The sequence below is a fragment of the Mus pahari genome, chromosome 3 (assembly GCF_900095145.1).
Source record: "Mus pahari chromosome 3, PAHARI_EIJ_v1.1, whole genome shotgun sequence".
In the NCBI taxonomy this organism is placed as follows: Eukaryota; Metazoa; Chordata; class Mammalia; order Rodentia; family Muridae; genus Mus; species Mus pahari.
In genome coordinates, this window is record NC_034592.1 from 112371653 (window position 1) to 112394844 (window position 23192).

Sequence of the window (23192 nt, forward strand, 5' to 3'; positions counted from 1 at the left end):
TTTTTTTGGTTTTTCGAGACAGGGTTTCTCTGTATAGTCCTGGCTGTCCTGGAACTCACTCTGTAGACCAGGCCAGCCTCGAACTCAGAAATCCGCCTGCCTCTGCCTCCCAAATGCTGGGATTAAAGGCGTGCGCCACCACGCCCAGCACCACCCCAGCTTCTTAAGTGCTAGAGCTACAGGGAGGTACTACCAAACATGACTAAAATGAGTATCTTTTAATTAATAGTTAAAATGCCTCCAAGAAAAATAGTCACTTTGTGTGTGTTTGGGGGTGGGGGAACCCGAGCATAATCTGAGAGTAATGGATGAGCCGAACTACAGAATCATTTCATTCTAAAATATGTAAATGTGGTTGCTACAAAATATGAATGGCTGGGCAGGATGACACATGCACATAATCCTGGTATTTGGGAGGCAGAGGCAAGAGGATCGCAAGCTCAAGTCCAGCTTGGACTAACAAGACGATGTTTCAAAAACAAACAAACAACAAACAAACAAACCAATGAACCCGGGGGATGTAGCTCAATTTTAGTAGTGGATTTGCCTAGAACCCTTGCAGCTCTGAGATCAGTTCCTAGCCCATCACTGGGTGCAGAGTGAGTTGAGTCTGAAGCCAGCCTGAGATCCATTAGACTTCGTCTCAAAACCTAAAATCTGGGGACACTCAAATCCAATCAGTATGCAAATGAGTGCTTCCCAGATGCCAGGTCCAGTGGCAAAGACTTTACTTGTAGCCTTGTAACAATGCTATTATCTCCACTTTACAGACTACGAGGAGGAAGGCGCAGGGAGGTGAAGCAACTTGCCCAAAGTCACGGCAGGCAAATGAGTGGCAAAGCTTCTCATTTCAGATAGTCTAAACTAACCTGGAAACCTGTGTGGGAGTACAATAGCAGGAACTCAGGAAAATAGGGCCGAATATAGAAAAGCGTGGTGCTTTCAGTCTCTGACTAGAAAAGAACCTGTAAACATACTGTTTCTACACTCACCATTTAACAAGAACCGTTATTCTTGTAATTGCTTCCCCAAAGAATCCATAAGGAGCTTGTTGAGTGTTTCCTAGGGCTGGGGCTGCTGCACAGTGGCCCATTGCACTCTTAGCATGCACAAGGCCCTGGGACTGATTCTCAATGCTCCCCCTCCACAAATGCAGTGTGGTTCTGGAGGAGGTCTGGGGTGGGGACTTGGCAAGTTTCCCACTTTGCTGCAGATCTATGACCATACTTTGAGGAACAAGGCTATAGGCAGAGGAGAAGACCTTTAGCCTCCATTACTGGAAATAAATTTCTCCAATGAAAATAAAGAAGTAAAGTTTTGCTCATAACCTGAGTTTCCCCCAACAGCTGAAATCAAATCTCGTTCTCTGTCTCTCTCCCTCTTTCTCTATTTTTCTCTTCTTCTTTTTCCTTTCCTTCCTTTACCTCTTCCCTCTGCTAGGGATATAACTAACCCAGGGCTTTCTATCTACCACGTCAGGTAAGTGCAACATCCCTAGACCTTGGGGTTTTTTTGATTGTTTGTTTTTTGTTATATGGTATTGCTATGTAGCTCAGCATGGTATTGAACTAGCTTAGGATCATGACCTTGGTCTCATGATCTTCCTGCTGTTACTTCCTGAGTACTAGAATTACACGTGCACACCATTATCCAAGCAGCTCTTGGGCCCCAAACACTTACATTATAAGCTAGTAAAGCTGGGGAGAGATGGCTCAGAGGTTTAGAGCACTGGCTGCTCTTCCTGAGGTCCTGAGTTCAATTCCCATTAGCCACATAGCCGTCTGTAATGAGATCTGGTCCCCTTTTCTGGCCTGCAGGCATATATGCAGGCAGAATACTGTATACATAATAAATAAATAGTTTTTTAAAATTTTACTTATGATATTTTTTAAAGATGTATTTATTATATATAAATACACTGGGCTAGAGAGATGGCTCAGTGGTTAAGAGCAGTGACTGCTTTTCCAGAGGTCCTGAGTTCAAGTCCCAGAAACCACCTGGTGGCTCACACCATCTGTAACAAGACCTGATTCCATCTTCTGGTGTCTGAAGTCAGCTACAGTGTATTTTTTTTTTTTAAAGATTTATTTTATTTATTATATGTAGGTACACTGTAGCTGTCTTCAGATACCAGAAGAGGGCATCAGATCTCATTAAAGATGGTTGTGAGACACCATGTGGTTGCTGGAATTTGAACTCATGACCACTGGAAGAGCAGTCAGTGCTCTTAACTGCTGAGCCATCTTTCCAGACCAATAAGTCTTAAAAGAAAAAACAAACAAACAAAAAAACAAAACAAAACAACAACAACAAAAACCAAAAACCTAGTAAAGCTATGATAAAATTCCCCTCACCCAGCCCCAAGACTGGCATTAGTTTTCAACCCATTGGACTGTTGTTAGAGAACCCTCTTTAGGTGAAAGGATCAAAGGGTTGAGTGGTCCTGATTTGACTGGAGGGGATGCTAATAAAACGGGTACCCTGCAGTGGTATGGTGGCCTGGGGGACAAGTGGCCTGGCATAATCTCTCATGTCCTAGAAGTGTTTGCTGAGTGAATGATAAGTCAGGGTCAATGATAAATCCCCGTGTACAAGTAGGAGAGGCATGTGGTCCAGGTCCAGAAGTGGCGGGCCTGGCAGGGGCAGAGTGCAAACAAGTGTAGGAGGTTGACTTCACTGGCTCTGCTGTTATGCACATGGTTTAAAGTGTTTAAAGTGCAAGGAAGGAGTTTGTGTTTTGTAAGGACACAGGTTGGTCAACCTTGTGGATGGAGACCTGCAGCAGGCTATTTGGTGAATGATTGAAGAACTAGGGGAAGCCATGCTGAGCCCAAAGCTGCCTCTCTCCTCCTGGATATGACTGTGTGGATGAGTCATGTCTTGCCACCCCCTCATTTTCTCAGGCTAAAACCATATGTCCTGGGGCGTGGGGACAACGAGCAGACTCCATTACACGGGTTCCAGCAATCCTCTCACCTCGGTTGAAGAGCTGAGAAAACAGAACATTGGAGAAATAGGGAGTCTCATTATGAGTCTCCTGGAGCAAGACCTCTGACGTCTGAAGCCTGAAGAAGTGATCTGAGAATGGTGTGTGGTCCCAAGGTTGGCTCAAAGGGGAGCCAGAACATTTGGACCACTTCAGGATATCAAAGAGCTGTGCTTCCTTCCCACTGTCTGGATCCTTGGCCACATCACACCCACGTGTGTGAAGACAAGCCAAAGGGAGCAACCACACGACGATGATGAGTCAGGAAGGAAGCACATGAAGTCTGGAGTGGGTGGGGGCCAGCTCCTGTGGTGACAGTGAAATGGACTACTACTTTCCCTGGCCCAACAAAGTGCAGCTGTTCATGTTTCAGGATGCTGGCCTGAGAGCCACCTCAACTCTGCTCTTCACATCAGAGACTGGGTGGCTGGGTATTTCAAAGCACTCTACCTGTGCTTCAGGTTCCAAGTTCCCTGGGATCTAGTGCGGAGTCACGTAGACACTGATGGTCTGGTTGTCTGGTCTGTGTGATGGAGGTTAGGGAGATGTGAATTTGTCTGGAGTTGGAGAGGTCAGCAGCATCCAAAACAGATGGAGACGTGATGAGATCAGGCTCCTTTCTTGAATCATTCTTTTTCTTGATGGTATTTTTTAGAACCAGGGGCTTGCTGTGTAGCCCAGGCTGGCGTAGAACTCATGATTTTCCTATTTCTGCATCCCAAGTGATTACTGGTGGTTCTTTCTGTCAGTCTGTCTCTGTGTGTGTCTGTGTACGTGTCAAGGCCAGAGGAAGACATTAACTGTTTTCCTCTATTGCCTTCTACCTTACTAGCTTAAGAAGGGTCTTTCCTTTCATTGGAAGTTTTCTGATTAGGTTAGGTTAGTTGACCATGGAACTCTAGGGATCCCGTTCTGTCCCCTGCTCTGTCAGTGATACTGTTATAGACACACGTGGCCATGCCTGGTGTTTTACATGGGTGCTGGGGATTCAAACTCAGGTTCTCTACTTGTACAGCAAGTGCCCTTAGCCACTGAGCCATTGCCCTAGCCCCACAGCAAGTGTTCGTCTTGCAAGACAGGTTTTCTTTTCCAGGAAGACTTAAAGAGAACAGGGTTTTCAGCAACTCCAAGGCAAGGTCAAGGCACTTTATTCTAGAGTGAGCTAGTTCCCTGCCTCTTCTTACTCTAGGACTACTGGGGCCAATCTTGGAGAAAGGTCTTTCCTGTTCCAATAGGGCTTGAGGAAGCTTAAAATATGGGCTGTAAATGAAAGAGCCTAGTAGAAGAGAGATAAATGTGTCAAGTGAAAGTAAGTAAGAGTTAACAGCCAAATCTACCTAACTCGCCTCTGGGCTTCCTGGCATTCTGCAGATAAAGTACTTCACGCTCTGTGCCTTAGTTCCTATGTAAAATAAGATGAAAGTGCCCACAGTGTTTTACATGGGATATGTGCACAGGACAGGAAACAGAGCCCGGCACAGGGTAAGCATGCAAGCACACTGCAGATTTTATAATTCTCCCATTTACATGGGGAAAGGGAAAGGACTGGAGAAAAGCTAGCTCTCCGTTAAGGAGTACCTTCTCTGCCAGAGATGTTCTCTCCCTCAGTTCCCTTCATGTCCTATGGGTAGCCTTGGCAACTGCCCTTGCCTCTGGCTGCACAGTGAGTGTTCCCATGTCCGCTTGGGTTTCCTCTCTTCCCAACAGTCTTTTTCCAGGATGTACATTCTTGTGTACTGAATGGCAGCTGCAGATGCATTTCCTTGACTATTACCTGAGCTCAGAATAACCATGGGTGGTATTATCTCCTTTTTGTTTGGAATTCTGTAGCCTTGGAAGGCCTTGGTGCACACAGACTAGCTTTGTGTACTGCTGTGCCAGACAGGCTGTTTTGCTCTGACCTCTGAAGGTCAAAGTAGGTGGGGTGGGGGTCCCAGACTCAAGGCTTAGTGACAGTGACTGACTTATAAAGATCCTGTGGGCAGGGTGTTGAAGTTTGGCTTAGCAGTAGAGTGCGTGCCTAGCTATGGAAATCCTGGGTTCTATCCCAGGTACTGCACATAAGTAAATGTGGTTAAGAGCTCATACTGTTCTTAGAGGACCTGAGTTTGATTCCTAGCACCTGTATCGCGAAGCTCACAACTGCCTGTAACTTCAGTTCTAAGAGTATTCGGTGCCTCTAGACACCACAGGCATTCAAGAGCACATAGCCACCCACATATACATATTTAAAGATAAAAAGAAATATTTTTTAAAAAACCAGACACTCACACTCCATGTACCTCATTGTTGCCACCACCCCTCTGGCAGCAGCCGATTTGCTTGGTCACTCTTCTGCAGCAAGAAGTTTAAAACATCTTGGCCCTGGTGGCTGGAGAAAGGAAGGTGGTGTGGGGGCTCTGCTCTCAGCTAGTTGTTGAAAAAAAAAAAAAAACAAAAAACCAGTGTTTGGATATGCTAGTACCCTTTAGGGGAGCCTTACTCGGTCTGATCATTTACTCCTCCCAACAGCCCTGTGAAACGGGGACTCTCTGTCTTTTCTCTTTAAAGTTGAGGTAACCAGGTGAAGGATGGTATTTGCACTGTGTCAAGAGGCTTGAGAACTACAGAGCAAGCAGTCTGGCTTCAGATTTTATTTATTTATTTGTTTGTTTTGTTTTTTCTAGACAGGGTTTCTCCGTGTAGCCCTGGCTGTCCTGGAACTCACTCTGTAGACCAGGCTGGCCTGGAACTCAGAAATCTGCCTGCCTCTGCCTCCCGAGTGCTGGAATTAAAGGCATGCGCCACCCCTGCCTGGCCTCACAGCCTCCGTTTTAACATGGACTAGGCTTCTCAGGCTCTCTGACTCCTTTCCCTAGCATTGAGAGTACTGGAACCGGTGTGCTTTGTGTAGTAGTTAGGGTTCCTCACAGTTCCATTCTTCTGCAGTAATAAAATACTCTGTCAGGAAGCAAAGCTTTGTCTTAGCTTACAATTAATTCCAGGTTCCAACCATCACTGTATGGAAGGCCAAGGTGACAGATGCTTGGAACTAGTCACACTGGATTCCCGTGAATGCATGCATGCTTAGTGCTAGGTTAGCTTTCTCCACTTTCTAACATTTACTTTTATTTGATGTGTATGTATGCCTAAATGTTATGTCTGTGCACCATGTACACACCTAGTACATGCAGAGGTCAAAAGAGGGTGTTAGATCCCCTGGAACTGGAGTTCTAGACCACTGTGAACCATCATGTGGGTACTGGGAATCAACCTGGGTCCTCTGTAAGAACAAGTACATCTGAGCCGTCTCTCCAGACCCTTATTCTTGTATAGTCTGGTGACCCAAAACCAGGTATGCTGGCTAATTTTATGTCAACTTGACATAGTGCAGAATCATCTGAGAGGAGGGAACCCCAACTGTGAAAATAAATTTTTTTAAAGATTTATTTATTTATTTTATGTACATGAGTACATGTCAATGTCTTCAGACACACCAGAAGAAGGCATCAGGTCTCATTACAGATGGTTGTGAGCCACTATGTGGTTGCTGGGAATTGAATTCAGGACCTCTGGAAGAGCAGTCAGTGCTCTTAACCCCTGAGCCATCTCTGCAGCCCATATAGAATTTTCTTAATTAGGGATTGATGGGGGAGGTCCCAGCCCATTGTATTGTGCATGGTGCCATCACTGGGCTGGTGGTCCTGGGTTCTATAAGACAACTGCTTGAGCAAGCCAGTAAACAGAAGCCCTCCATGACCTCTGCATTAGCTCCTGCTTCCAGGTTCCTGCCCTTGTTTGAGTTCCTGTCCTGACTTCCTTAAATGATGAAAAACAACATGGAAGTGTAAGCCAAATAAGGCCTTTCCTCCCCAGCTTCCTTTTTGGTCATGGTGTTTCACCACAGCAAAGGAACCCTAACTACGATACCAGGAAAAGGTGCTACATACTTTCAGACTTCAGAGTTCCACACTGAGACAGTCCACTATAGACCTGCTCACAGACCAACCTATCTAGACAAGCCTTCACCAAGACTCTCTTCCTAGATGATTCTAGGGTGTGTCAAGTTGAATATTAAAACTGGTAACCAAGTATAGAAGCGCATGAATTTAATCCCAGCACTTGGGAGGCAGAGGCAGGGGGATCTCTGTGATTTCGAGGCTAGCCTGATCTACACAGTAAATTCCAGGACAACCAGAGAGCTACACAGTGACACCCTATCTCAAAAAAACAAAACATCAACAACAACAACAAAAAAACAAAACCAACCAACCAACCAAAAACCCTGAAAAGACAAACAAAAAACCAAGACAATCTAAAACTAACCTACCATCACATCACCCCTCCCCTGCCCCTCGCCACTCCTTGATTTCAAGACACTAACTACTCTCTAGAGACAGAGAAATCTGTCTCTGCCTGGAAATGCATAGATACTAAAGCAGCATAGAGCCAAGTCTCAGAATACTATACTCTCCCTGAACCACAGGGATGCCTTCATGCCTCAGGATTCTGCTCTGGTGCCTGGATGGGCCTTATTCACCATGGCTGCTCACCTTGGTTGTCTTCAATTTCAAGAGGCAAAAGCACGGTCATCTACAGACTGAAGCAAAACATCCAAACAGTGGGGAAAGTCATGAGCCATTTCCTCACAAATACTTACTTCAAAAATTGTTTTAATTGGCAGGGCACTAACAACCTTTTAACAAACCAGTTCTTTTATTCAATGTTTTATGACCTTGGGATGAAGTAAGGGCAAAGAGTGTTGCATATGAAGATGCCAGAATTACACACTGGGGTCAGTGTCCTGGAACATGAAGGTTGTTTTCCAGCCATGACCTTGAGGTCAATAGACCTGTATAACCTATACGAGATTCTGAGTCTACCAGATTATAGGTCACAGGACACTCCTGTGAAGTTATAGTTTACAACTTGTTTGTTTCTGCTATTCATTGCCCTACCTTTGGAGAGCAGGGAGCGTTTTTAGAGCACTCTAAACCGGGTATTTCTGGTTGGAATACTTACATTTCACTATAACCCACATAATTTAAATCTCCCAAGGAGTGGTGACTAGTTAGTTCTTAGCTTAGGCAATAAAACGAAAAGCCAAACGTGCAGAACTAATCTATTGTCAGAACTACACTGTATACCATGTAGGGGACCAGGAAGCAATCTTTATTTCAAAAGGATGGGAAAACTTTCAGGATGAGAAGAGGCCATCCTCTGTAACCGGTTCCTATATTCTAAAACAGGCACATTCAAAAAAAAAAAAAAAAAAAGTAACGAGGAAAGGAACGTTCATTTCCTGAACATCTATTGAGTTCCAGTCACATGCTTTTATCTTAGCTAATATGATTCTCCATGCTGGGTAAGAATACCTGAATTAGTACTGCCTGTCGCCACAAGCCCCGAGGAGCAGACAGGAAATGCATCTTTGTTGTGCTTTACACACAATTACAACCCGTCCTCCAGTCTCCTCTCACACTGCTATTATTTCACGTTCCAAAGCACTCGGTTTGAGAGACCTAGGGTTTGTTCAAGGTGACACACTGCAGCAAATATGAGTTAAGAATTCGAATCCGAAGTAACATCCTCCCCGCTGCGCCATAGCCAGGGCTCCTAAAACGGAGGTCCGGCGCGGGGAAACTAATGACCCATGGCTCTCCCTCAGCGCAGTGCCACAGCTGGGAACGCAAGCCTGTCCTCGTGACTCCCCAATCTTTCCGTTTTCACCCAAGTGCGTGACTGCGGGAGCGAGGTGGCCACGTGAGATCCCTCCACCCCCTCCGGGCGAGGTACAGATCGGGTCCGGCCAAGGGCAAGTCCCAGTACACGCGCTCTTCTGCGTCGCCACAGATCTGACCCGGGCCCGCGTGGGAGAAGCTCGGAACGACCTTGGTGGCGGCCTCTGAGTCCCCGCGTGTGGACCTGCGTGTCTGAGCGAGACTCCCCCACAGTCCCCGCCCGCAGCCCCCCGGCGTGGCCAGCGCAGACAGGATAACCCGGGCGAGGCTGCAGGGAGGCGGCCGGCCAGTCCCACGTGGACCAGCTTTTCGTTGGGGGCGGGGCCCCGGGGACGTCCAGGCCAATCAGCGCCGCTGCCCAGCTCACCCGGCTAGGCGCGCCCGACCAGCCAGTGGTTGCGTCATGTCGGAGGCGGGACTTCGGGCGGGCGCGAGGCTCGGCAGGTCACGTGGGGTGCGGAACCGGCTATAAATAGGAGCCGGCGGCATGCTCGCTATATGATGGCCGCCGGCGCGCATTGCGTGTTTTCTTCTCTCGCTTGCTGAGGCGCCCGCGGCTGCTTCTCGAGTGGGTAGAGAGTACCCCCTCCGTGCTGTTCCCGGGGTTGCCTCCCTGGGTTGTGCGATCGTGGCTCGAGCCTGCCTCAGTCTCGTTCTTCTGGTCTCTCCGTTCGGCCCTCAGTTTCCTTTGGTGAGTGGCGGCGCGGCACCGGCGGTGCAAAGGTCCTTTCTTCTCTGGAGTGGGCTCGGGTGTGGGGAGCTGGCTGGCGGGGGTGGGATGCGGGCTGCAGGATCCCGCTGCGCTGCTGTCCGCCTCCCGCCTCCCCACGCACGCCGCACCCTTCCGCGGGCCTTTTCGGCGGTCCTCGGCAGGCGCGCGCGCGGGAATGGTCTTTTTCCGGTCTTCCACGGAGGGCGCGCGCGGGCAAGCGGCCGGAGACAGTACAGAACGCGTGGGGCGGGGCGGGGCGGGACGGGGTGGGGGGTGGGGGAGCGCAGAGATCGCCCTGTGCCCCACCTTACAGCCAGCCTTTGGGGGACTGAAGACAGAAGTGACGGGCGGGGGGTGGTGGTGGCTCTGCGGAGTCCCAGGCTGCCCTCTTCCCAGGGATGCGCCGCTATTGTTATTTTCTCCCACTTCGTCCCCCCAGGATGAACTTGCGTCCTTTCTCTAATCCGCCATGGAATTCTCCGTGCTTTTAGCCCTCCGGAGCCAAAGAAACCCCAGACAACAGACGCCCAGACGCAGCGTATAGCAGTAACTCCCCAGCTCGGTTTCCGTGCCGTAGTTTACAGTATTTAATTTTATATAATATATACTATTTATTATAGCATTTTGATACCTCATTCCGTTTACACATCTCGAAAGCCGCTCAGTAATTCTCTTAATTATTTAAAGAACCACTACACTAGAGAATGGAATCTACTGTGGCAACGATTACTAGTACTCTAGCTGCTGTTACTGCTTCCGCTCCACCGAAGTATGACAATCTATGGATGCTCATCCTGGGCTTCATCATTGCATTTGTCTTGGCATTCTCCGTGGGAGCCAATGATGTAGCAAATTCGTTCGGTACAGCTGTAGGCTCAGGTGTAGTGACCCTGAAGCAAGCCTGCATCTTAGCTAGCATCTTCGAAACTGTGGGCTCCGCCTTGCTGGGGGCCAAAGTGAGTGAAACCATCCGGAAGGGCTTGATAGATGTGGAGCTTTACAACGAAACTCAAGATCTGCTCATGGCTGGCTCGGTCAGTGCTATGTTTGGTAAGTTGTTGTTACACCTTATGTTCTCACCAGTCTTGAACCTTTTTCCGCTTCCTTCCGTGAGAACGCACTGCTTATGTAACAGTTTTGCCATCTACCTGACAAAATCTGATTAATTTTGTTTCAGGTTCTGCTGTGTGGCAGCTAGTGGCTTCGTTTTTGAAGCTTCCGATTTCTGGAACCCATTGTATTGTCGGTGCAACCATTGGTTTCTCCCTTGTGGCAAATGGGCAGAAGGGTGTCAAGTGGTCTGAACTGATAAAAATTGGTATGTGGAATTCTAAATGGTTTTGTTTTCGTTGTGTGCTGCTGTGTGTCGTAGAGTGGGAGTGAAGTAGAGGGGCAAGTTGAAGAGTATCAGCAATGGAGCACTTACCATTTTGGGGTCTTGTTAACGTACTCTCCAGACTTGACATGTCATTTTATGTTCTATTCCAGTGATGTCGTGGTTCGTCTCTCCGCTGCTTTCTGGTATTATGTCTGGAATTTTATTCTTCCTTGTTCGTGCGTTCATCCTCCGTAAGGTAACCTTTCTACTTACGACCTTTCATGAGTCACATTCAGTCTTGTTCAAACTCACTGGTATTTTCTCAGATGTGACTGGTATGTAAGTATGTGGCTTTGGAAAGCTAAAAAGTTCTTTGTTCTATATACCTCCTGTATGTTGTAGAGTTCTGTAAAAGAAGCAAGTTTTTAATGCCCCTGAAGGCATTCTGGGAAGGAAGGAAAGAAAAACTAAGGAAAAACTAAGTAGTTCTATGGTCTGCCAAGAAATAAAGAGACTGGGAGTGAAACTTAAGAACATTGGTTAAGGTGGCTCTGTGTAGGTTACTACATTCAGGACAAGTGGAATTGTAACCTTTCAGTTCAACAAGTCACAGAATCCGTTTTAAATTGCTCTCCCATGTTGAGTGTCAAGTACATAGAAGTTTCTAGAGGAGGCCTTCTACTTTTAGGGACTCCACTTTCTCAGTAAAAAGTAGGGAAGGGTTGTTAGGGGTTTTTTTTGTGTTTTTTTTTTTTTTTTTTTTTTTTTTTGCTTTAGAAAATGGGAAGCCATTGAGTTTCCTGACTACTTGGAAATCCCTTTTGAGAGATCTAGTGCTATTTCTTTTATCATGGAGTCTGATACTGGCTCCANAAAAAAAAAAAAAAAAAGGAAGAAGAAAATGTAGACAACAAGGGATTATGCCGACTCTGGACTGAATCGCAGTGAGAATAAATGTATTTTCCTCAAGGGACAGAGTTGCCCTATTTTCTAGGATGAATGGCTCTTAACAGTCCTTTGTTAAGTTCTTTTAAAATTCCCCTAAACAGTAGAAATCTGAGTGAGGGGAGATAGGCGCCTTATCTTAATGGAAGGCGTGTGCTTAGACTCCCTACTTCTTGATCTAGTTCTCGGGGTCTCTGGGGAATGACCTGTGTCTTTCTCAATAGAAGTCCTTCCATGACTCCTTCCTGATTCACTGTACTTATCATTAGGTGTCTGGCAGAATGCGTTTCACATGTAGAGCATTAGAGATATCTCTAGCTTGGCACAGTGTGACTGAGTAAATAGTTCATTGATGTCCAACCTCTAGATATGATATTCTTTCATCTAGCAAGCAGGTATGATAGGAATTTCCCCGATTCCCCTGTCTGTAGCATATGGTAATCTGATTCTCACCAGTATTCAGGAATCATAGTTTCTACTAGTGTTCCTGTTAGAGCCATGTATCTCTTGACATACCAGAAAAACCAGAATAATTAATAGGATGCTATTTGGTTTCATGTTTTTTAAAGGTTTATTCTGACCCCTTTGATTATTGGGAACTAGATCATTCTGATTCTGGAGAGCCTCTGGGAACTGCTTAGTGGTCATTCCTGGAAGGGGGGACAGAGATGCAAAGGGGGTTCTCAATGCCCAGGACCTCTGATGATATGCCAAGTATCTTTACTCTCACTGTTATTGGAATATCAAGTTGTATATGTTAACTAATAATTCTTTTGTATGGTCTCAAGTAGCCCAGGCTGGCCTTGAACTGATCCTCCTGCATTTACCTCCCAAGTTCTTGAATTACTAATGTGTGCTCCCACTCCCAGCTTAAGAGTATGGGTGGGACGGGCATGGTCAAGAGTGATGGATGATATTTAATATAGTGCTGACTTGGAGGTTCTCCCCCTTTGTCTCTCACTTGCTCACTAATCCCTCAGTAACAGATAGGGACCCTTTCCTGTCTCCATGTAACTGAGTGAGGTTCACATCCTTTCCAACTAAAGCTTTAACTTTGTCTCATTCCTTCCTATATTGAGCCCAGAATAGTTCCTGGAAGTCTGTTGACCTGACAGAAAGACCTAGTGCATATTTGGTTTTCATCTTTATCACTATATATAAAAGATAAAGAGTTTATTTGATGAGAAAAGCATTTAATAAAAATCACTAGCCTAGCTATGAAGACCTGGGAGGAGGCTGGGAGTGGTGGCACACGCCTTTTAATCCCAGCACTTGGGAGGCGGAGGCAGAGGCAGGCGGATTTCTGAGTTCGAGGCCAGCCTGGTCTACAGAGTGAGTTCCAGGACAGCAGGGCTACACAGAGAAACCCTGTCTTGAAAAAACCAAAAAAAAAAAAAAAAACCAAAAAAAAAAAAAACAAAAGACCTTTCCTATTTTACCATTTTCCTTGACTCTTATGAAGTTATGACGTGGTTTGTTTTGGCTTTGAACCACTGAGTCTTTATGTCAAGTGTAGTAAGACTAGTCATTTCCTACCTATCCCTAGCTATGTACTCTGATTTTGAATATATTATTATCTTGTGACTGAGTCTTTGTAGCCTAGGTTGACCTTGACTCCGGGGGTCTTCTGCTTCAGCACATCCAGCACTGGTATTACAGGTGTATAGCACCATGTCCACGGTGGCCCCAACTACTATGCTGCTACTTTAGGGAATATTTAATTTTAGGACCCAAGTGGGGGAAATGAGTGTAGAGTACTTTTTACCTGATGGTTTAATTACTAAATATAAATAGCATTTGAAAATTGATGAGAGAGTCCATACCTAATGCCTACTGAATATTCTTGAAACCTTGGATTAGCTTGTGTACCTCAGGCTCTTGTCTGCCTTTAGGTGTAGCCTACATCTGTTATAGTTATTCAGGGTGAGTCAGGGTTCTGTAGGTTGCTTTTGATCTGATGTCTTACCGTTAGTGTCCTCCTAAACAATGAGTAGAACTTAAAATTAAGAGTTTTTTGTTTTAGGTTTGGTTTGGTTTGGTTTGGTTTTGGAGACAGGGTTTCTCTGTATAGCCCTGGCTGTCCTGGAACTCACTCTGTAGACCAGGCTGGCCTCGAACTCAGAAACCCACCTGCCTCTGCCTGCCAAATGCTGGGATTAAGGTGTGCACCACCACTGCCAGGCTAAATTAAGTGTTTTTTAGTGAGGTTCTGTACTCATTTGAAAAGCCATTCTTTTTGAGGGGCTTTAACTTCACTGATCTGTAAACTCCCCCTCCCCCAAAGTCTTAATTGTCAGAAACTCTGGTATCTCATCTGGCTCCTTACCTCTATCTGAACCTTAGGATTTTCAACTGGTGTCGTGACTAGGGTAGCATTAAACTTTGGTGCTAAAGGTTCGGCTTCCTGATGAGACCTATGTTCTCATTCTTTTAAATGTTTGCCTTGGAGGTTTTACTGTGGAATTACAATACACCCATGGGAACTACTTTCATTCAGTTACAGGGACCATTGGTGAGTCTTAAACACTTCATAGCTTTGCCCTCGGGTCTTTGTACCTGCTTATGCCTCTGCCCCTCCCCGCCCCCAAGTGGACAGGTGGGTTACACTTTCCATACCCTGAGACATATGTCAGCCCAGCCCAACTGATTTCATTCCCACATTTTATTAAAATGTCCTTCCACATCAACATCCTCTTGCTTGTTTTTATTTTTCCTTTTAAAGTGTTTGTCAGCCCGGTATGTTATTATGTAGTAGAAAATTATTCAGTTCTATGAAAACGGGGACTTAGTCTGACCCCTGCTCTATTTCAGTGCCCTACACAGTTCTTGACAGGCACTAGACTGAGTGGATCGATGGTGAGGTTCACAGTTGGTTTAACTTTGCACTTTGGTAAAGCCTTATGTCACACTGATCAGATATGTAGATAAGATGGTTGTGTATCGTCTGCAGAGTTTTAATTTAAGGAGGCAGGACATCAGGAAATAAGTATTTTACTCTAGTCTGTTTTCCTCCAGTACAGTATATCCTGGGGGCTGTGCTCAGGTTTATAGACGGACTTTGGATAACTCAGATATTAGCTGCATCCTTGTTCCTGAGAATAGGGAGAAACCGTTGCCTATGGATGGTAGGTGTCATTAGCTTCCTTAGGTAGCAGATGCAGGACAGAGTCCAGTTGGCTTTGTAGAAATTATGGTGGGAGGCTGTTGCTAGCACCATGACTCCTAGTTTGTCTTGCCACAGGGTGCTCTGAAATAGGTCTACATTTACAACTTTTAAGGTACTGATCTTAATGTCTTACAGGCAGATCCAGTTCCTAATGGCTTACGAGCTTTACCAATTTTTTATGCCTGCACAATTGGAATCAACCTCTTTTCAATTATGTATACTGGAGCACCGTGTAAGTACAAATCAAGATACTTAAATGTGAATTTAAGGTTATTTACAAAACTTTCATTAAATGCCCAATTTACCCCTTTTTGCTTTACAGGGCTGAAATCTCCTAGAAGGTGGCTGGCCTGCACCCATTTCAGAAGGCTGCAGGCTAGTGTATGCTGAGTTAACCTAGATAGGTTTTCAACCAGAGAGACCTGCTCACACTCTAAATCACTCCAGACCTTTCCTCCTTAGTCTTCACAGGATCCACTGACAATATGACCTTCTCCCTCCCTTTCTTGTGTCTATGCTAAAAATGCTGGAAATGATACTGGCCTCAACTACTGAAGAGTCATTAGTTAAATCTGTTCTTCAGTAATCAGCCAGTTAGAGCTGGTTGTTAGATGTCACTTTTCTCTCCCAGTTGGAGCCATTTTGTTTTCTAAGTTCTCAGTTTGCGCCCCTGAACTGACTTGAATGAGAAGAGATGGGATGTGTAACTCCTGGTCTAATTACACTTGGAAGAAGAATGCCCGCAGCTAAGAGAAGGCATTTGGGAGGAATATAAAGGCTCTGGTGTTGCTTGCTTTCGCATGGGGACTAAGGGAAGGCAAGGATTCAGTTGTCAGCTGAGGGATGGATAGGTTGGAGCTCTGAGGCAGAGCAGCACAGTTCTGGCATCTGGGCTCATGGGACTTGCTGGGTCTTAACTACACAGGGCCCGAGGTGTTCCCTACACTCATTCCTCTGACTGTTCCACGGGAAGAGGAAAGACTGCTGCCCAGGGCACACTGAGTCTGTGTGTAAACAGGACTAAAGTAGCAAAGTGGTTGTCCTTATGTTATATGTGCTCTCATCTTCAATTCTTAAAAGGATTTTCATGCTTGCGACCTCCAAATTGGTTCCGCCTCTGGTTCATGGATTGTGACCTGCGTATTATTGCCACTGCAATGATGTAGTAAGTCACCGAACAAAACAGAACAGCAGGGTAGTTCTCACATTGTCTTTCCTGAAATGTCAGTAAAGAAACACAGGATGGGACTCGCCTTGGTGCGGGGACTTTGCTACTTTAAGATCGTTTATAAGAAAACCCAGTCCTTTCATTCCTCCTTTTGACTTGGAATGTAGACAGACTTATACTGATGAACACTAATTAGATCTTATGGATATTCTACTTTGTGGGACATAACTGCCTGGTCGCAGTTGAAAGCAGAACTTAAAATGAAAAGACCAGCAGACAGAACTTCAGGTCTGAAGGATTTTAGCTTATGTCTGATTGATTCTTAAAGGCTTGTTCTTAGTATATTCTGTCTCTTTTACTGTGCTAGGGATTGAATCTAAGGCTTTGTGCAAGCTAGGCTGAACTGCAGCCTCGACATAAATAGTTTTGACAGAACAGTAATGTTCCCATTTTATAAATGACTTACTATGCAGTAAGCAAAATCAAGTGAGACAAGTGCAAGTGACTGCTGTGAGAAGGGACCTTCAGACAGTGGCCTGGGATTCAATGTTGTGAATGGTCTCCACTCTAGGATAAGCCAGCAGTCACTGTTGGCCTGTGTGCAAGCTGACACTTGCCAATACTGCTGATCCTGAGGTCCTTGAGCCAAGGGTAAAGAACTGGAGGACAGGCCTCTCTGCCTTGTTACTGGACTACCACTGAACTTGTCCTTTGTGAAAGGCAGCATTTAAGCAAGTGTCTTCCCGTAGTTAATAGCCCTATTTTCTTTCTTTTTTTTTTTTAATTTTTTTATTATTATTTTCTTTATTTACATTTCAAATGCTATCCCGGAAGTTCCCTATACCCCCACCCCCACCCCTGCTCCCCTACCCACCCACTCCCACTACTTGAATAGCCCTATTTTCTGTTAGCTTGATGATACTTTGGTGAAGAGATTCAGTTCCCCCAAAGGCTGCCTGGTACAGCGAGTGTACGAGTGTAGTAACTTTCCTTTCTAGTGTGTGGTGTCTGCATGACACTGACTTGAGACACTCCCTTTTGACATTAAAATCAATCATATGTAAATGTACTGTGGGGCAGTTAGGATGAGGAGCTGAGTGGAGAAAGGGATGCTGTGATTGTTTTATAGTTATGGGTCTACTGTAGTGATTCTTGAGGAAAGTAGCATGCGAGTCCAGCAAGTGTTGGCGGCTCTGGGTGCTGTGGGTTTAAGGCGGTCATTCACATTTTCTCCATGGTCTGCAGATCCAGTAGCCTGATGAAGCTCTGGAATGGCAGCAGCTGTAACGGGTGACGTGACGGGCTGGCTTGGGGAAGCCCTCCTTCCCCTCAGGAGGGTTTACACATTGTTGCAGGGGGCTGTTGCCCTGGGGTTTTCAAGATGCACCATTTTATCTCGTAGTGCTGGGCTTTGACAAACTTCCTCTGTGGGGTACCATCCTCATCTCGGTGGGATGTGCAGTTTTCTGTGCCCTTATCGTCTGGTTCTTTGTATGTCCCAGGATGAAGAGAAAAATTGAACGTAAGTAATACAGTTTAATAGTGTTCCCCTCTCCCTCTACTCCTCTGCTCCCTTCTTCCCCTCTCTCCCTTATTTATAAGACTATTTTGGGATAGAGGTAGCATTTGCCTCAGCTGCCTTTGTATACTCAGCTTAAATGACTGTGTGACAGTGTCTATACACATACTCTGTGTAATGCAGACACACTTTTGCACATTATCCTTGTGCTAGAGCTCTAACACATGAAGAAGTAAACACTTTTAGGTATAAGTAATCTTAGGTCATTGAAGGATGTTTTTGCAGTATAATTTAATACCAAGTAAGTTTTATTTGGTACTAGTCTTTGTGTCTGTTTTAGTGGTTAAGATAGTTTAGTAGAGTTCCATTCTGCCCTTCAGTGTGTGGAATGTTAGTTTGCAGATACACAGCAGAACAGGAATGCATAGACTGCAGTGGCATTAGAAGAATGCTGCGTCATTGCAGTTCTGAGGAGCCACCCAGAGCTCTGTGCTAGTCAGCTGTGCGGCACGCACAGTGGGAATGAGGCTTTCAGGACTCTGACCTCATTTTTGTCTCAGTCTGGAAGGAGAGACAAATCTTACTTTAATGCCATACTAGTGTGCGGTGTCTGAGCCAGTAGGTGACCGTGGTGAGCAGGCCGCTACCGGGTATGGGAGTGTTTAAGCCTGCCGGTTGCAGCACAGTTGTCTACTCTTGACCCAAGAGTTAGGAGGTTCCTTAGGGAAGTCCGACTGTTTAGTCAGCTGCCAGCCCAGGGCTTGAGCTTCCACTTCATGACCAAGAGCTGAAGATGGTTTTATACTTGTAATTATAAAAATAAAAAGCCAAAAATGGACCAGAACCCTAAAATGCTTAATACCTGGCAGTTCCCAGCAGTTTGTCAGCCCCCATTTCTGCAAGCAGACTGAGCTACTGCAGGCTGGGCCGCCTTGCTCCTTCCTAAGGGAAAGATATATTCCTCAAACAGTAAAGAGGGCAGCAATGTTAGCTTGAATTCTAACTAGAATTTACACCTGTTATTTCAAGATGGGTTTCAGGGGTGGATAGAAAGGAATGTGGAGCAAGATGGTATAGTCAAGTCAAAAATCCTCTTTATTTTTAGGAGAAGTAAAGTCTAGTCCCTCTGAAAGTCCCTTAATGGAAAAGAAGAACAACTTAAAAGAAGACCATGAAGAAACAAAGATGGCTCCTGGAGATGTTGAGACTAGGAACCCTGTGTCTGAGGCAGTGTGTGTCACTGGGCCACTCCGGGCTGTGGTGGAGGAGAGAACAGTGTCATTCAAACTTGGTGACCTGGAGGAAGCTCCGGAGCGAGAGCGGCTTCCCATGGACCTCAAGGAGGAGACCAGCATAGACAGCACCATCAATGGTGAGTTAACTTTCCAGGGCTTCCAGGGTCTCGTGGTAGTGGAAAGGCTGCTCTTCTGGGCTGATGCACTGTGCATTGAATGTTACCTTTTTGGTCTCGGCTAGGTGCGGTGCAGTTGCCTAATGGGAACCTTGTTCAGTTCAGTCAAACTGTCAGCAACCAGATCAACTCCAGTGGCCACTATCAGTATCATACCGTGCACAAGGATTCTGGCTTGTACAAAGAGCTGCTCCATAAGTTACATCTGGCCAAGGTGGGAGACTGCATGGGAGATTCTGGGGACAAGCCCTTGAGACGCAACAACAGTTACACTTCCTACACTATGGCAATATGTGGCATGCCCCTGGATTCATTCCGTGCCAAAGAAGGGGAACAAAAGGGAGATGAAATGGAGACGCTGACTTGGCCTAATGCAGATACCAAGAAGCGGATTCGAATGGACAGTTACACCAGTTACTGCAATGCTGTGTCTGACCTTCACTCTGAGTCTGAGATGGACATGAGTGTTAAGGCTGAGATGGGTCTGGGTGACAGAAAAGGAAGCAGTGGCTCTCTTGAAGAATGGTATGACCAGGATAAGCCTGAAGTGTCCCTCCTCTTCCAGTTCCTGCAGATCCTTACAGCCTGCTTTGGGTCATTTGCCCATGGTGGCAATGACGTCAGGTTAGTTCACATGATTCTTAGTGTTACTGACTATTTTTAGAGAGCCTTACCCTCCTGTGTGTACTGCTCTACTTCTGGGGGGACACTGAGTAATCTAGACAGGATGAAGTGGTAATAATAAAGCAACAGGAAGTTCACTTAGATTATAAGAGTGTTTTTAGCTTTATTTCTAGACAAGATAAACAGATGAGAATGAGACTTTGGTAAATTGGGACTTGAGTGATGAAAAACTTAGGATCATGGACAGCCCTGAGAATGGACTTAAGGGTTATTAGCCTTGTTTCTCTGGCCAGTAAGCTTCATTGGGGCCTGAGACTTGTTCTAAGCTACACGTGAGAAGAATGAGGCTACCAGTTACATGTGCCTTCTGTCATAGCCACTGTGTTGGGCTTCTGTAGGATAGTTTGCTAAATGCAGTGGTCAGTCACTTAACAGATTGGGTCTCGACAAGAAGTGGTTCTGCCTAAAAAGTCATCACCGCCCCCTTTTTTCTTCCAGCAACGCCATCGGCCCTCTGGTTGCTTTGTTTCTTGTTTATAAAACGGGAGATGTCTCTACAAAAGCGGCAACACCCATATGGCTTCTGCTTTATGGTGGTGTTGGCATTTGCATGGGCCTGTGGGTTTGGGGAAGAAGAGTTATCCAGACCATGGGGAAGGACCTGACACCAATCACACCCTCCAGGTGAGTAGTGAACCCCGCCCTGGGTAGAGCTCAAGCTTGTCTCTAGCTAAAGGAGTGTGTGGCAGCAGCTGCTGTCCTTCTCACAGTTGATCTGAACATTTCTGCTGCACTTACTGCCTGACTTGTAAACATTTTTTTGTCAGTCTGCTCAGCTCTAGTGACTATGTAATTTAAAGTTTCTGAGAAAGATGTGGTGGAGTAAATAATTACATATACATGGCTTTGATTTGGGAACTAAAACCTTATACTGAATAAAAGTTCCAACTTCTCTGCTTTTTGAGACAGGGTCTCTCTGTCTTGGCTGGCCTGGAATTCACTATGCAGAGCAAATTGGCCTTGATCTCAGAATTCATCTGCCTCTGCTTTCCAAGGCTTAGCAGTAAAGGCGTGTGTCACTAGGCATACCCCAGCTTTTCAATAAATCATCCCAGAAGTACTTAATCCTCAGATGGTAGGACCTTGGCTCAATTTAAGTAGGGTTTGGGGGTTAGAGGAGATGACCAGGCTTTGTCACGAAGTAGAACAAAGAGAGATTAGAACCCAGGACTTTAGCTAGTGTTGGTTTCTCAGAAGATCCTCCATTGTTGACAAACATCCTTTTGTATCAACAGTGGTTTCAGTATTGAACTGGCATCTGCCTTCACTGTGGTCATCGCATCAAACATTGGCCTTCCCATCAGCACAACACATTGCAAAGTAAGTGGAGTGGGGACACCATGGGCCCTTGAAGCCGATCAGTAGCTTGGGGATGGATGTCCGTGGTTCAGGTGGATCTGCAGGGCGAGGGGGGTGGGGTGGTCCTGCTACTCATGGTAGTAAATACACTGGTTTTACGAGTTTGTGAGGCTTATTTGTAAGGGCAGCCTTCTGGTTAAAGCATATAGACAGGGCCTCTTGAGCCTGTCGTGCCGAGACACTGAACTTTAGGAAGTTGCTTGGTGAACGTGTAACATAGTTATTGGATAAAGAACAAACTGACTTCCTTGGAAGAGCTGAATCTGGTCCAGGCTAGGGCCTGCCAAGTCACTCTCTGCTGGGGTGGTGTTGGGTCACATACCAGCCACCCTGTAGAGTGATTGTTGAGAAATCAGAAATTTAGCTTACAAAAAGCAGGGAAAAGGAGTCACTCTTGTCATATTTTAGCACATTTAGCAACAGATCCAATAGTGGAATATTTATATCGCTTCCCTTCACCTTGCCATGGGTAATTTTAGCTTGTTAGAAGTTAGCTTCTGGCTTGTGTCACATGCCTGTAATTTCACCTCTTGGGATTCTGAAGGAGGAGGATCACAAGTTCAATCCTGTTTGGACGACAGTGAGAACAACTGTCTTTTTCCCAGACAAACTGCAGTGTTCCCGCTTGTCTGGGTCCCCTGTCCCAGGTGTCTTCTTGCTGAGTAATGTCTGCTCTGTTTCTCTCCTAGGTGGGCTCTGTTGTGTCTGTCGGCTGGCTCCGATCAAAGAAAGCTGTTGACTGGCGACTGTTTCGAAACATTTTTATGGCCTGGTTTGTCACGGTCCCCATCTCTGGGGTTATCAGTGCTGCTATCATGGCAGTATTCAAGTACATCATCCTGCCCGTGTGAAGCTGGGGTCGAAAGCTGTGTCAGTGTCTGGGACCATTGTACACATTCCTGTTCCTAAGAGAACGCTCACAGTGTTGCTGAAGGCAGGCAAGGGTCTTAAAGGAGCCGTGGGAAGGAAGTGTAATTTACACTATAATTGCTTTTGTGCTAAATATGACTTATCTCAAAATTAGCTATGTAAAATAGCCAGGTTTCCATTGATTCATTCCAAGGTCCCTTTTCTCCTGGGCTATGAATTCCTGTACATATTTCTCTACTTTTGTATCAGGCCTCAATTCCAGTATGTTTTAATGTTGTCTGTGAGATGACTTAGGTGGGTTCTTTTTAAACAGCCAGGCAGAGCCATTCGATGGTACGCACTGCTTTGTCGGCCTCACCAGCTTCTTCCCCAACATGCACAGGGATTTAACAAACATGTAACTGAAGCTTCCCTCCCTCGTAGTCTCTCATAGAAATAGTCACGGCACTCTGCTCCCTGTCACTAGTGGCAGGTTCTGTTGATGTGTGACAACTTCTTAGAGGGCCGAGAAATGGCACAGTGGAAATACAAGTTTGTAGTAACTTCTTTGCAAACCGTTCACGGACATGTTGCTAAGAAGTAGGGAGACAAAGCCTCCTGGCGGTTGTGGTTATTCTGAGATTTCTGGCAGTGTGGGATGGGTGAATGAAGTGGAATGTGAACTTTGGGCAAATTCAATGGGACAGCCTTCCATGTTCATCTGTCTACCTCTTAACTGAATAAAAAAGCCTACAGTTTTTAGAAATTTTTTTCTTGTGCTTTTTGTTTTTCTTGAGTCCTCAGAGTCCTAAGTGTTCAGCCTTTGGGTGTGTGTACCTCCCAAATGAAGGTGACATTCTTAGGAGGGTGTGTGTACCTCCCAAATGAAGGTGCTGTCCAGCTCCTCACTGTCTTCTATGATCTCCTAAACAATGTTGCCCCACACAGCAACTTGGTGTATGGGGATGATGGCTTCTATCCTGAGAATTACTGGACAATGCTTTTGACTATTTTAGTTTCAAAATATTATAATACAACTCATGACTAAGCCAGCAGAAGGCTATGCCCAAGAAAGTTGTCCACTGGAGAATTCTCAGTAAAAGTTTTCACTGAGTCCTCATGGAGCACTTCAGTGCTTGGTGTGTATTGGCAGAGTAAACATCTGGATGCTCAGGCTGGCTGGCAGTTGAATGGGAAAGATGGACTTGAGTGTTAAATCTGGATCTGAGGGTTGGAAGCAGATGCCGAGAACTGGGCCTGGCCTTCATCCCCAGGACTGATCTATGGTGTGAAGGTCCAAGTCCCTCCACACTGTTGTGATGACAGAGCACAGTGCTTTCCCCAACTCTTCCTAG

General features: G+C 45.7%; 1 protein-coding gene across 2 annotated transcripts; it reads left to right on the plus strand.

Moving 5' to 3' along the window:
* The first annotated feature begins 9174 nt into the window (after positions 1–9174).
* Slc20a1 (solute carrier family 20 member 1) lies at positions 9175–22603 on the plus strand. 2 transcript variants are annotated; one of them, XM_021193016.1, is made up of 11 exons: positions 9175–9397; positions 9858–10468; positions 10596–10736; positions 10907–10992; positions 14983–15079; positions 17418–17537; positions 18640–18906; positions 19011–19569; positions 20068–20253; positions 20865–20949; positions 21678–22603. In XM_021193016.1, the coding sequence occupies exons 2-11, from the start codon at positions 10123–10125 to the stop codon at positions 21837–21839; spliced, it is 2049 nt and encodes a 682-aa protein (XP_021048675.1). In that variant the 5' UTR covers positions 9175–9397; positions 9858–10122; the 3' UTR covers positions 21840–22603. The 2 variants fall into 2 exon arrangements, with proteins under 2 accessions (XP_021048675.1, XP_021048677.1); XM_021193018.2 differs by lacking the exons at positions 17418–17537; positions 18640–18906; positions 19011–19569; ... (1 more) ...; positions 20865–20949; positions 21678–22603 and adding an exon at positions 15170–16840.
* Positions 22604–23192: the final 589 nt, after the last annotated feature.